Source organism: Moschus berezovskii, chromosome 27 (assembly GCF_049115385.1).
Source record: "Moschus berezovskii isolate FMDL1 chromosome 27, NW_MosBer_1.0, whole genome shotgun sequence".
Classification (NCBI taxonomy): Eukaryota; Metazoa; Chordata; class Mammalia; order Artiodactyla; family Moschidae; genus Moschus; species Moschus berezovskii.
This window is the reverse complement of record NC_142486.1, coordinates 15,318,060-15,331,409: the sequence shown is the minus strand read 5'-3', so window position 1 is coordinate 15,331,409 and position 13,350 is coordinate 15,318,060. Positions and strand designations below refer to the sequence as shown.

The window sequence follows — 13,350 nt, the reverse complement described above, 5'->3', positions numbered from 1 at the left end:
TGCGCAGATCAGACCCCACTATGACACCTGCCTATTATACTGTCATCCGTGGTCCCAGACTGGGCCCGTGGGAGGGGCATGTCTGCAAGGAGAAAGCAGTGGTCAGCACTCAGCCGCCAGCTTGCTCTGCTGTTCCCACCGGGAAGAGCCGATACTCCCTGGATCTCCGCAGCTCCGGCTTGCCACACCCCCCGTCTCCCGTCCGCGATCATTGGCCGCAGGGAAGCCGGGAGCTCCGAGCTGCATCATGGGAAATGTAGTCCCGTGTTTTCACCTGGTGGCAGGTCCTCGAAGGAGAGCCGGGCCTGTACACCCAGTATGGGCCATGTCTCCCCGGCGGCTTCGCCCACCCCTCCCCTTCGGATGGACAGACAGGACACCTCAGCGGGTGACTTCCTTCATTGGGGTTCGCACCGTCCTGTGGCCAAGTTCTCGGGAACCGTGTCTAGCGGCGCTCTTGGGTTCAGTGTGCTGTCGGGTCCGCAGGCGGACCCTTCACCGAGGCTGTGCTGGGGCTCGCGCTCGGGACAGTGATGCCCAGGCTGGGTGTTGACACTGGAACTGGAGCCATGGCCACGGGAGCGGCCGCCGGTGTGTCAGCAGTCACCCCCTTGCGCGACCCCACGGCCTTAGGAGTCGCACCTTCGCTGGGGCTCGCGGCCTTGTCTGCCTTCGGGCTCCATCTGGCGCCCGAGCTTTCGGCGGGGCCGCCGCGGCTGGTCCAGGTCGGACCCGAAACGGAGACGCGGGCTACATTGACTTCCGGTGCAGGGCTGCCGGCTGTGGGCGCGCTCGCCGAGGCACGAGCCACGGCGGGGGATGGCATCGGGCCGCCGAGGAAGTGTCCGCGGCACCCGGCAGTGGTGGCCAGGGTGGGGAAAAAACGCAGCATATTGCATCATAGAGATATCCTCTAGCTCAGAAAGGAGCGCTGCAGGTCGGGGTCGGCCAATCCTTTGTGAGCTCTATCATCTTTCCCAGGAGTCACCTCCACGTGGGCTCCTTACCAAATCCAAGTGACGTCACTTCCCCAAATCTCTCTCCTAAGCAGTCTCCATATCCAGGGGGGTCTAAAAACTCCCGAGTCCTTATGCTTAATAGACACCAAACCACTTTCTCAAACTTGCGCCCAAGAGAGTGGGATAAAAATCCCAGAATGGTGGGAAGAGCAAGCACTGATGCTGCAGGAGGAACGGTAAGTTCTTCACAAATGTTGGTTTTCGGATAAGCCTGCCCAATTCCGGGAAGATCTGCTGTAGGAGTTGGGCGGGCCCTTCCCCCTGAGTGTGCTTGATCCTTTCCAAACACCAGTAAACTCAGTGTCTGCGATACCCTGTGCTCTTGGGACGGGGAGGTCAAAGCTCCTCCTGGCCCAGTCCTGATCTTGGCTGGCCTGTGTGGGTGAGCAGATGTTGGCCTTAGTGGTAAAGGTACCTGTTTTAGCCAGGTTCCAGTAGAGCATTTGACTTCACTCTTCTTAAAAATTCCCTTGGTGGAGAAGGGAATGGCTACCCACTCCAGTATTGCCTGGAGAATTCCATGGACAGAGCAGCCTGGTGAGCTACAGTCCATGGGGTTGCAAAGAGTTAGATGTGACTGAGTGAAACACACACATTAACTGTTTACATCTAAAAAAGAGCAAAGCTCTTTGCAACTTGATTTTTAAAAACCAACACTTCCCTTGGGCTCTCTGGTGCTACACTCTGCTGTATCATTTACCATATTGCCACCATTTATGGCCAGGGTTGGAGGATGGGACTAAGATCATGTCACTCTCCTTAATTCCCCTTTCCCCCATGGTGTCCTTATCCCCAAGTTACTCCAGCAAGGTACTCCACAGTCCAGCCTCTGCTCTTGCCTTTTCTCAGTTCCCACCCCACTATGCTCTTGAGCTGACACCTGTTGCGCATCCTCTACCTCCTACTCCACCCGACCCCGACACTTACTACTTCCTATTCGTGCAGCCCTCATCCTTCAGGTCACTGCCTCTAGCCAGTTTCCTGCCCCGCTGCTGTGGCAGGTACTATGCCTGGATCCAACCCCTTCTGCGAAGTAAGAACCAATGAGGAACTTGCCTGGTGGTCCAGAGGCTAAGACTCTGCACTCCCAAGGCAGGGGGCTCAGGTTCGACCCCTGGTCAGGGAACTAGATCCCACATGCCACAACTAAGAGTTTACCTGCTGCAACTAAGACCCAGTGCAACCCAATAAATATCTTTTTTAAAAAAGGAATCAGTGGGCTCCAGTGTCTGTTCTTCCTCTGGAGTCCCCTCATTTTACAGAGGACTCCTGTGCTGATGGACCTGTGTCTCCAGAAAATATAAAATAGCCTTCATTACTCGCTTCTTCATGAAACACAATTCCCTCTTCTCTTTCCCCCTTCCCCACCCCTTGCTTTCCAGATAGAGAAGGGAAAGGAGAGACAATTGAGCCTGCCTTGGGAGTCAGGGTTAGAGAGACAAAGGGAAGGTGTGGAGACAGTTTCCTGGCTGGGGCAGGAGGCCCCCAACAGACTGGGGCAGAGGCAAGCACTGGGTTAGAACTGCCTCAAGCAGCCACTTGGGCCAGGGCAAGCTCTAGGCCCAGGAGATAGTGCTGAGGCAAGCCTGCAAGGATTTGGCGGCACATCCCCGCCTGACCCAGACAGTGTGGAGCCCAGGCCAGGCCCAGGCAGGCCCAGCGGTGGGGGAGGAGAGGCCTGGTTGTACACAGAGCTTGCTTCTGGTCATTCTGGTTTCCCTCACCACCTTGCAGTAGATCTTAGGTAAATGACAGCCTTCTGTGAGCCTCAGCCTCTCCACACGTTGGGGGCTCACGGGCTACATCCTGAGAGTTAGAAGACGAGCTAGGTCTCCACCCACCTCTCCTCAGGGTCTAGGAGGCTCTGGTCCAGAAGAAGGTCTGGGCCCAGTCCAGGACCCAGGAGAACCAGGGGAGGCGGCTGCCAGCTTCTAGAACTAGATCTTGGGTGCTGTGCCTCGTGGCAGTCTGCAGAGGGTATGGGCATCGTGGCCACAGAGGGCTCCCTGGGGCAGCACAGCTGGCCCTGAGCCAGCCCAGTGCGAGTCACCAGGCTGCCACCCAGAAGTCAGCATGTTGTGCTGCTTGGCTCTGCCACCTTCTCAGCACATTTCTCCCCCTATCTCCCAAGAGGATAGATTTTAAATCTGTAAACCCTCAGGCTCCCACGAGCAAGCACCGGATGGAGATTTCCGGCCTCTGGGAACAGGGCTGGGCTGAGCTTTCGAGTTAATGTGGACCCGGCCCTGGCAGAGAACGGGCTCTCTCAGCCTGCTGAGCTTGAAAGAGAAGATAGAAAACACCCGGGCAATCTTATTCCCTTTATTCTCTTCAACTAATCAACATGACCACCGCTGACACAACACTGCTATCAACACACAATACTCAAAAGTGGGGCCTTTCTTCACTCCAAGGGGACAGGTCAGAGGAGTGGGGGCAAGAGTTGGGGCTGCGCACCTGAGGGGCAGGTGTGATGGAACCCCACCTGTTGTCTGTGATGGTTTCGAACTTCCCCACCATTCAGGGTTCACGGCAAGTTCTCCCAGGCTCCCTTCTGACCTCCATATCCACAGCAGTTTCAAGTTTCACCCTAAGCTCAGATCAGTTTCTACTCTCCCTTCTGCTTTCACCAATGACGCTGTGACCCTGTGGTGCGCTCCTCCATGCAGTCCTGTCTAAAGAGTCAGGCTTGCGTGGAGCTGGACAGGAGGGTTTGGCTACAATCCGCCTTCCCGACTCACTTCTGGTGGGAAAGTGCCACAATCCCCTGGGCCTTGGCCTGCCCTGGTCAGAAGGACTCGACACTGCCACCTCCCCCAGCCTGCTCCCTGCTTAATTCCTCCCAAGATGTAGCTCGCTCTGGGAGGAAAGCAGCTGGCTAAAGGAGTTTGGGGAGGTGGGCCACAGAGAACAGGTCACACCCCAAAGGTCTCTGACTCTGCCTCCCTTTCTTGCTATGAAACCCCAGACCCCAACTAATTGTGTCCACATCATCCATTCAGCACGCAGCCCAGACCCCTGGCCCTCACCCTATGACATGCGAGCATCCTACACCCTAGTCCTTGATAGGTCCTCGGTCAGCCTTGACCACCCATCTTCCCCCCGGACTGGTCCTGAGCCCCAAAAGCTGCTCTCCCAGACCCTTCTGGAGACTGAGTCCTCAGGCCTATTTCCAAGAGGATCTGCTTCTAGTTTTACAAGGGGTTTGTCTCTACAACTGAATTTTCTTTCTGCTGCCATCTTAGAGGAAAAAAAACAAAAAACACCTGCTTGGAGAATGGTCTCCTCTTCCTCAGTCTCAGAGGGACACCTCCTTGGTCCATGCTGTCAGGAGAGGCAGGCAGGCTCCTTCTCCCCTCCTGGTGGTGCTTTCTGACCTGGCACTTGGGTGGGTGGGGCTTTATGCAGATATTAATCAGGGTCTCCTCATAGTCCCCCAAGACCTGCCTTTTCTTTCTCCCCAGCAGGCCTAGGCTTTTCCTCCTACAGTGTTCTAGATTTCAGTCTTTGAATTTGAGGGTCATCCCTTTGGGATCAGGACAGATGAAGGGTGAAGGACTTTCACCTTTTGAACTTTTAGGTAATGGAATCAGAGGTCTCCTCCGCAGGTTTGTCGGAAGCCGGGTCACCCTCTCCAGGGACGTGACTCCCCACCCGGCATCTCAGTTCTACTTGTACCACAGCGTGTTACTGGGGCCAACGCGGTGTCAGTGGGCACTTCCTCTGGACCCAGCTCTGGACAGGGAGTCCTGTCCTCCTTTAAGGGTCTCGGGTTAAGGGGTGGGGTTCTTGTTATGGATGTTTCAAGAGTTTTGGCTCTTCAACCATTTCAGAGGACAACAGTCTCATTCCCCACCATGGGAGCAGGTTTGGCAGGGTTAATGAAAGTATGTCATCGTACGTGGTGTGTGAGGACAGGAGACGGGCCTGGCCAGGGAGTGTGTTTCTCATCATTCTGTCTCCCTCTGAAGGTTTCTGGCTAAGGAGGAGAGGAGCCAAGTGGGTGGACTCTATCTTCTTTCCAAGACCACAGTTGAGCTGGGCTGCTGCAACCTCAGAAGGCTCCAGGTACCCAGGTGAGGAAGGCGGTCAGGTCTCCGCATACTCTTCAGGGACCCACGGTCCAGCCTGTGGGGCATCTGGTCACCCATCACTATGTGTCCTCTTGCTGGCTTATCTTCTTGCAGCCTTGCTAACAGCTCAGATGAGAGAATGAGGTTAAAAATCAAGTTGCTGGCTAATCCAGGCTCTCGATTCTGTCCATTCTGCTTCCCTTGTTGCCAGAGAATCAAAAGTGGTGCTCTTGACTTAAGAGAAGTCTGGCCAGAATTTGACCACACACAGACCTCGTGTCTCTGAAGGGCTTTATTCTTTGGAGGTCGACTAGCAAGGCTTCTCCCTCTCTGAGGACAGAATGTAAGGAAACGGGCTGCCACAGCCTCAGGACTGGTGGCAGTTAGATGGCAGGAGAAGCCTCCCGACAGTGAGACCTGAGAATATGGCAGGAGGGACCCTCCATTCCTGGAGGCCTCGCAGCGAAGATGTTCCCCAGCTGGGCTGGGGAGCGGGGAGTCCTGCCTGGTTCGAGGATGTGGGGAACTCTGGTGGCCTGAGCTAGGATCTGCTTGTACTTGCAGTTTGACAAGCTTCTGAAACAGGGAGGACTGGGCAGCCTGGGGTTTGTTGGGTTACATCTCAACGGCTTCTCCACCTTGGTTCGCTTTCCGCAAAGCACTCTCACAAATCACCTTACTCTTCCCTCCTAATTTTTGTGGTGGTTTCCTAGTCTCCTTACACTTAAAACTTTTATGCTCCCCAAACTTTGGCCTTTAAACAGGCTGGACGTGTTTTTTTCTTCCCATTTTTGGGGATCTTTCTGATCAGGAGTTCCATGGGCCTCGTCCTCTCTCACACACAGTCATCTAAGACTGCCCTCATCCCCACGGAACCCCCAATGCCTTGAACTGGACCTTCTCTTCCTAGTTCCTGGGTCATTTCTCCTCTGGGGAATCAGAAGGTTCCTCCTCATTCCCATGCTCCTCCCCCAGCCCAGCATTTTCCTCGGTGTCGTTGTCCACGGCTCTGGCAGACGGGCTCCCTCCCATGCTCTTGGGGAAGAGAACGCTGTGGAGTGAGTTCATGGGAGGTCCTTCTACACCTTCTAAGGGTCACTCCTCCCAAGTTGACGCCACTGTCGGATTCCCTGTGCTTCCCCGACCCTATAGTTTCACTAGGTTTTTGATACAGTTTTATAGGGTTGTCTAGAGACATATTGGGACCTCTTCCTACAATTAATAGGGCTTTTATCCACTATGGTTTATAGGGTTTTTCTGCTACAGACTTAAAGGGCTTTTTTTTTTCCTACATATTTATAGGGTTTCTAACCCAACAGTTTTTCTCTACTGCCTTATAAGTGGTTCCCACCAACAATTTTAAAGGGTTATTCACTGATGTAAAAGCACTACTTTTACCCACAATTCTTTATCCTCCGCTTCTCTACAATCTGATAGGGTTTTCCTCCTTTCCCCACATAACTTTTGGGGAGAGCCAGTGTTCCTCTCAGGAGAGAGAGGCGTCTGGTCTCCAGACCCTGTTCACAGGGTGACCCCGGGGTGGCAGCTCCTATGCAGGAGGAGGGCTGAGACTTCTGTGAAGCCATCTCCACACTCCGGGCACAAATAGGGCTTTTCTTCTAAGCTGGTTTTGGGGCTTCCTCCTTCCTCATGGCTGCTGCTCTCTGTGGGTGCTGGGGTCTCTCCCTCACCTTCCTGGCTTGCGGACAGGGTGGCTGGCTCTGGGAGGGGTTCCTCGGGTATGGGGGACTTTTCTCGGGTATGGGTCTCCTGGTGCCGGATGAGAGCCAGGCGATCGAGGAAGGAGGCCCCACAATCTGAGCAGCTGTAAGGTCTGGCCCCCAGGGGGCTCCTGAGGTGCTCCAGGAGGACGGAAGAGCTCTTCCCCAGCTCTGGACTCTTCTGGGCTTTCCCGCCGGCATGGACTTTCTGGTGCAGCAGCAGCTCTGAGCTGAGGGCAAAGCTTTTTTTGCATTCGGGGCATTTAAAGGGCTTTCCACTGAGGAAGGGACTGGGCCCCGCCCCTTCCCCGAGGCCAATCCGATAATCGGGAAAGAGAAAGGGTTTTTCGTTGCCGTGGGTGACCTGATGCTGGAGGAGCACCGAGCGATCCAGAAAGCTCTCGCCACAGTGCGAACAGATGTAGGACTTGGAGGAGGGCAGCCCCAGCCTATGGCTGAAGCTCTCCTGCCCGTCGGGCATTTTAAAGGGCTGTCCGGGCGGGTCAGCTCTGCCCTCCGCAGCACCGGGAAAGGAATTGCCTCCAAAAGGGAGCCTGGGGGATCGGAACTGAGGCGGCTTGGGGGCGGGGTGGGCGGGGAGGCCGTCCGAGTTTTTGTAGGGGTTTTCGCCAATATGGATCCTCTGATGCTGCATGAAGATGCCCTCGTCGTTGAACCCCTTCCCGCAGACCAGACACTTGTGGGGTTTGGCTCCGGGGGGTGGGGTCAGCAGGGCAGGGTCCCCGAGCCCCAGGAGGCCGTCGCCCTGAGCTCTTCGGGCCGGGGTCTTGCCCCTCTCGTGGATCACCCGATGCTGCTCCAGCTCGTGCGCCTCCAAGAAGGCCTTCCCGCAGTCGGAGCACACGAAGAGGTTCTCATCCATGTGCGTGCGCACGTGCGTGATGAGGTTGGAGCTCTGGCTGAAGCTCTTGCCGCACTCGGGGCACTTGTAGGGCTTCTCGCCCGTGTGCGTGCGCCGGTGCTGGATCAGGTGCGAGCTGCGGATGAAGCTCTTGCCGCAGTCGGAGCACTTGTAGGGCTTCTCGCCCGTGTGGATGCGCTGGTGGCGGATGAGGGTGGAGCTCATGATGAAGCTCTTGCCGCAGTCGGCGCAGATGTAGGGCCGCTCGCCGCGGTGGATGCGCTGGTGGTTGATGAGGTTGGAGCTGACGCTGAAGCTCTTGCCGCACTCAGGGCACTTGTAGGGCCGCTCGCCCGTGTGCGTGCGCTGGTGCCGCAGCAGCGTGGCGCTCAGCGTGAAGGTCTTGCCGCACACCGGGCACTTGAAGGGGTCCTCGCGCAGGTGAGTCCGCTGGTGCTTGATGAGCGTGGAGCTGTGGCCGAAGCTCTTGCCGCACTCCAGGCATTCGTAGGGCTTCTCGCCCGTGTGCGTGCGCTGGTGCTGGGTGAGCTCCGAGCTCTGGATGAAGCTCTTACCACACTCGGTGCAGCGGTAGGGCTTCTCGCCGGCGTGGATCTTCTGGTGCTTGAGGAGGTTGTGGTTCTGGCCGAAGCGCTTGCCGCACTCGGGGCACTTGTAGGGCTTCTCGCCTGTGTGGGTGGCCTGGTGCTGGATGAGGTCCGAGCTGCGGTAGAAAGCCCGCCGGCACTCGCCGCACTTGTAGGGCTTCTCGCCCGTGTGCGAGCGCTGGTGCTTGATGAGGTTGGTGCTCTGGGTGAAGGCCTTCTCGCACTCGGTACACTTGTAGGGCTTCTCGCCCGTGTGCGTGCGCTGGTGCTGCACCAGGTTGGAGCTCCAGCTGAAGCACTTGCCGCAGTCGGGGCACTTGTAGGGCTTCTCGCCCGTGTGCGTGCGCTGGTGCTGCACCAGGTGCGAGCTCTGCGTGAAGCTCTTCCCGCACTCGGAGCAGGTGTTGGGCCGCTCGCCCGTGTGGATGCGCTGGTGCCGCAGCAGCTTGGACCACTGGCTGAAGCTCTTGCCGCACTCGTTGCAAATGTAGGGCTTCTCGGCGCCGGCCGGGCGGCCTTGCACCAGCTCCCGCAGGCTGGGCTCATTGGCCGGGACCACCGGGGGGCTGTTCCAGGTGGTCAGAGTCCCCCACTGCCAACTGGCCTCACAGGCCTTGGTCCAGTCTGACGGGGTTGGGACTACCTCGGGGGTGGGGGTGTCCAGAGGGGTCTGGTGGTCCGAGGGGTTGGAGTGACCCAGGGGGGCCGGGGCATCCTGGGGGCCGGAGACATCGTGGGAGGGTGTCCCCAGGGGCATCTCTGATGGGTCCTTGAATTCTGGGCTCTGATCTGGGTCTCCCAAGATGACCTCCTCCCCAGAACTTTCCTGCTGAGCGCTCTCCTCTTCGTTCCCACTCTCTGCACCTACAGACAGAAAGGGAGTCTCCAATCCCCATCTCCTTTCAGAACCCGGGCCAGCCTCACTTCCCTCCCCCCGGGGTTCTTCCCAGAGCCTGGGCCCCTCGCTGAATGGGGCCACTCCTCAGGACCGCCGTCCCTTCTTGTGTCCCTCACCTGGGTGAGCATCATCCGGGCTCTGTCCAGGATCCTGCAGATCTGGGCCCCAGAGCGCCGTCTCAGGTTCCATTCCGGAACTCGGGGCTGTCCAGTGCTCCAGGGACCCTGGGGGTGGGGGGGCAGCAGGGAGAGAATACACCGCAGGGAGCTGAGCTCCGGCCTGCTTTGACTCCCCCAGCCCCACTCCCCCATCCGCAGCCCTTATTCCTCCTGATGTGAACTGCAGTCTCTTACCTCCCCATTTTTCTCTGTTCTCACTGCTACCCCCTCCCCCTGCAGGCCTGCCTTCTGCTCCAGAGCTTAAGATCACCACTAAGCAAGTAGGTGAATTTAGGAGTGTAATTAAAAGCTCGTCAGTCATAACCCTTTGAACCCAGACTGGGGGCTGGAGAAGATTCTGACGCCCACGGAAAAGGAGGCTCTCACCCCACCCCTCCGATGCCCAGAGGCTGGGAAACTTGTTATTTTGTTAATCAGAGGAAGCTCATTAAGACTCTAATTTTCCTCCTTAATGGGGCTGCTAATTGGGACCAATAAACTTTGCTTATGAGCCCCACAGAGAACCAAGACTAGCTGGAACACTTAAAGAGTTAAAAAAAAAAGTAATAACCACCCCAATTTCCCTGAGGGGACAGATAGGGCATTCCAAAAGACTGGAGCACTTTCCCGTTATCTAAGCACAGAAAGAGGAAGCCTGGGCTAGAGGTAGGGAGAGGGGGCAGTTTAAAGCCATTAGGGGCTTCTGCACAAACTACTTTGAGAGGGAAATGAAAAGGAAGAGAGACAGGATGAATGCGTGCAGACCACCTGGCATGTGACAGCAGACACAGTGCCTGCCGTATGGTCCTCATCATCTCACCCCCAAGTCCTGTGAGGAGACCCAGGAATCAGGTTGTCCATTTTCCTGATTAGGAAACCAGTGCCCAGTGAGATTTCTTCAAGGTCACAGGCTGGGAAGTGGCAGAGCTAAGACCAGAAATGCAAGATTCTGTGTCTGGCATGTCCTGGCCTCTAAGAGAGGGAGATGACCTTGAAAGTCATGTGAAACTCACAAACGTGGGCAGATGGGGAAAGAGCTCAGTCAGAGCCTGCTGGCCATGGGAACGGGGCTGGAGAAATTCCTGGGACCAGAAGGTTTCCCTGGCTATGAAAGAAGGGGTTGGATCCTGACAACCCTGAGCTCTGAACAAGAAACAGAACACTCCCCGCTGAAGCCTTCCACTATGGTTCCATCCTGGCATCCCTTCTTCTAATTTATTTTCTCTTTTGTTGGTGCCGTACTCCATCCCTAACACGTACTAGGTGTTCAGTAAATTCTGGATGAATGAATGAGATGCCCCTTGCTCCTAGAGAACTGCTTTGGTCCAGAGCTTTGGAGAGGATGGCAGCAGAGGAACAGGAGCTCAGAGTGAAACACAGGCAGCTGTCACTCCCAAAAATGGTGATAAGATGCGGGGATGAGGGAACAGGGCCTCAGGAGCTAAGTGCGAGGAGAACTCCTCACAACGTTTAGACCCTTAAGAGAGACCCTGTGTGGGCCTTGGCTTTGGGTGGCCAGGTGCAAAGACCCCAGAGGAGGCTGTGGGGAGGTAACCAAACTGAAGCAGGAGCTAGCTGAACCCAGGAGAGACAGGAGTTAGATTTTAGGAAGTAAATGAATTTCTTCATCTCTGCAGCTTCTTAGGCTCTGAGAATCCCCCACCCCCATCCATAAGTGTCTGCGGGGAGGTGGCAGCTGGGACCTCTGCCAAGCTGGGGGCTGCCTGCCTGTTTTGAAGAGGGCTGCTGTGTTTGCTGAGGACAGGTGAGCACTCATATACCTTGATCGTCTCTGGAGAAATTCAAACTCAGCGGTCCGGGGTAGAAGGGAAAGGGTTAATGACAAGGCCGACATGGAGCAGGAAAGTGGGGAGACCGAGGGAGGTGAGAGGTGCTCAGGCCTGCACGGGCCTCGACCTCAGGCCAGCCCCACTGCGAAGCAAGAGGGAGGGCAGAAGAGGAGGAGGCTGCCTCCCAGAGAGGTGTGGAGAGCGGCCCAGGGTGACCCTGACATGGAGGCAGCTGCGGGAATGCAGCCACCCTGGCCCCGGTCCCCCCACGCCCGCACCGGCCCAGACCCTGGACTTCGGCTCCAGCCGGTCCCCGCGACCCTCCTGCCTTTCTCCAACCCGGAGCCCGGCATCCTCCCCTCCCCCGCCCCCCGGGGGCACCCAGGATCCCCGGCTCCCCCGCGGCGCCCCAGCCCCCGGCCCCGGCGGGCCGAATTCCCTCTTCCCAGAATGCTCACGCCCTCCCCTCCCCCACAGCCAGACCCTCGCGCTCTTCCCAGAATCCTCGGCCCTCGCGGCCCCTGCCCGGCCCCCAGCCCTGCCCCGGCGGCCGGGGGGCGGGGGCGGGGGCTCACACCCTGGCCGGGTCCCCGGCCTCCCGCGCCCCATTGTTCCCCGGCGGCCGTCCCGGGCCCTCCGGGCCACCCCCCCCCGGGAACCCAGGCGTCCCCCACTCACGGCTCTGGGGTCTGGGAAAGGCCGGAAGGCAGGATCCAGCCCCAGGGGACTTAACCCCTTGAATGCCCTGCCTCGGGGGGCGGGCTAGATGCCGAGGACTCTAGGGTCCTTCTCAAGGGGTGATCCCAAGCTGAGGACCCGGGGACCAGTTCAGGGTGACTGGGACGGAGCAGGAAGTGACCCCAGCTTCCCGGGCCCCTCTAGCCTGGAGTCAGAGCATCAGCTCTATGGGATTTAACCCTTTGCCTCCCACAGCCTGGGAAAAAAAGGAGGACGGGGAAGCCAGGAGGTGGCGGAGACGGCGCCCCTCTCTCCGTCCCCAGTGGGAGCTGGTTCTCGGGGGAACCGAGATGCCAGTGAGGGGCTCCGGATTTCTGGCCACCCTGCATCTCGCAGGGGCTCCGCCTGCCGCTCCCAGAAAGCCCGAGCTCTGATTTGGTGGCTGCTGGTCCCCTGGGGCCTGCCTTTGTTGGGACTCAGACCCACGAAGGGGGCTTGGATGCCTGGGTTGTGGGGTGGGAGCAGGGGCGGCCGGCCACACTTGGAGATGGAACATCTACAGACGGAAAAAGCGGCTTAGTTGAAATAAGTCGCAGCAGCAAGCATTTGGGCTGAGGGGACCAGCACAGCCAGGAGAGATTTGTGGCAACCTGTGTCCCTGGCTCAAGCCTCCCTGGCAAGTGTGTGCCCGCTTCCTCTGCCCCAATTAGCTCTCCTTAGAGGAGGAAACTGAGGCCTGGTTGGGGCAGGAGGGAAGAGGGCCAGAGCCTTTCCCAGTAGCTCCCTGGGCATCCAGCTTAGAGCAAGAGAAAAACCCAGGTGGCCTCCCAAGGCTAGTTTATGTGGGCTTTCAATGTTTGTAGCCTTGATCTCTTTGCCTCCTCACTCCAATCCACGATCATCCCCATTTTACAGGACAGGAAACTAAGGTGTGAGATGTGAAGCCATGCCATTATTTCAATTTAACGCATTTGTATATGGAAACCTACTACCTCTGGACACTGTGGGAACAGAAAGGTAGGGAGACCTCAGAGTTGAACAAAAACTGGGCTCTCTACCCTCAAGAACTCAGGTTTGAGTGTGTGTGTGTGTTAAACACAAAGGGATTACAGGAGAATGTGAGTTCTATCTGTTCAGAGACATGCGTGAGCTGGAGCCAGGGGAGGAACAAACTGTCAGAAATTGCTGTAGTGGACGCAGCTTCTCTGGGCCTACATCTGCCGTTTAGAGAGTGTGGCCAGCAGGACAAGAGGCCCCGCTGGGCCTGCCTCTGTTCCTTATCAGCACTGTCACCTTCCACCTTCCCTAGCACCCATCTCCATCTTATCCTTGGCTTCTGACACCTTTGACACCTCGCTGTCCCCTCAGGGTCTTTGCTCCTCCTGGGCCCCCTCCCCCTGCTATGTTTCTCGCAGCATGTTTCACCCCAACACTGTCGGCCCCTCCTGCATGCACGGGGGTTAAGGTCAGCTCCATCCAGGCAGGGGCCTGGCCTCTTGTCATCACTGCCACCTAGAACAGTAACTGGCAGGTAGTAGGGGCC

At 57.3% G+C, this 13,350-nt stretch overlaps 1 protein-coding gene across 3 annotated transcripts; it reads right to left on the bottom strand.

The window, feature by feature from the left end:
- Positions 1-3,000: 3,000 nt before the first annotated feature.
- ZNF629 (zinc finger protein 629) lies at positions 3,001-11,978 on the bottom strand. 3 transcript variants are annotated; one of them, XM_055409882.2, is made up of 3 exons: positions 11,808-11,978; positions 9,298-9,405; positions 3,001-9,147 (listed from the first exon to the last, which is right to left on the bottom strand). In XM_055409882.2, the coding sequence occupies exons 2-3, from the start codon at positions 9,368-9,370 to the stop codon at positions 6,614-6,616; spliced, it is 2,607 nt and encodes an 868-aa protein (XP_055265857.2). In that variant the 5' UTR covers positions 9,371-9,405; positions 11,808-11,978; the 3' UTR covers positions 3,001-6,613. The 3 variants fall into 3 exon arrangements, with proteins under 3 accessions (XP_055265857.2, XP_055265858.2, XP_055265859.2); XM_055409883.2 differs by lacking the exon at positions 11,808-11,978 and adding an exon at positions 11,121-11,486; XM_055409884.2 differs by lacking the exon at positions 11,808-11,978 and adding an exon at positions 10,600-11,112.
- Positions 11,979-13,350: the final 1,372 nt, after the last annotated feature.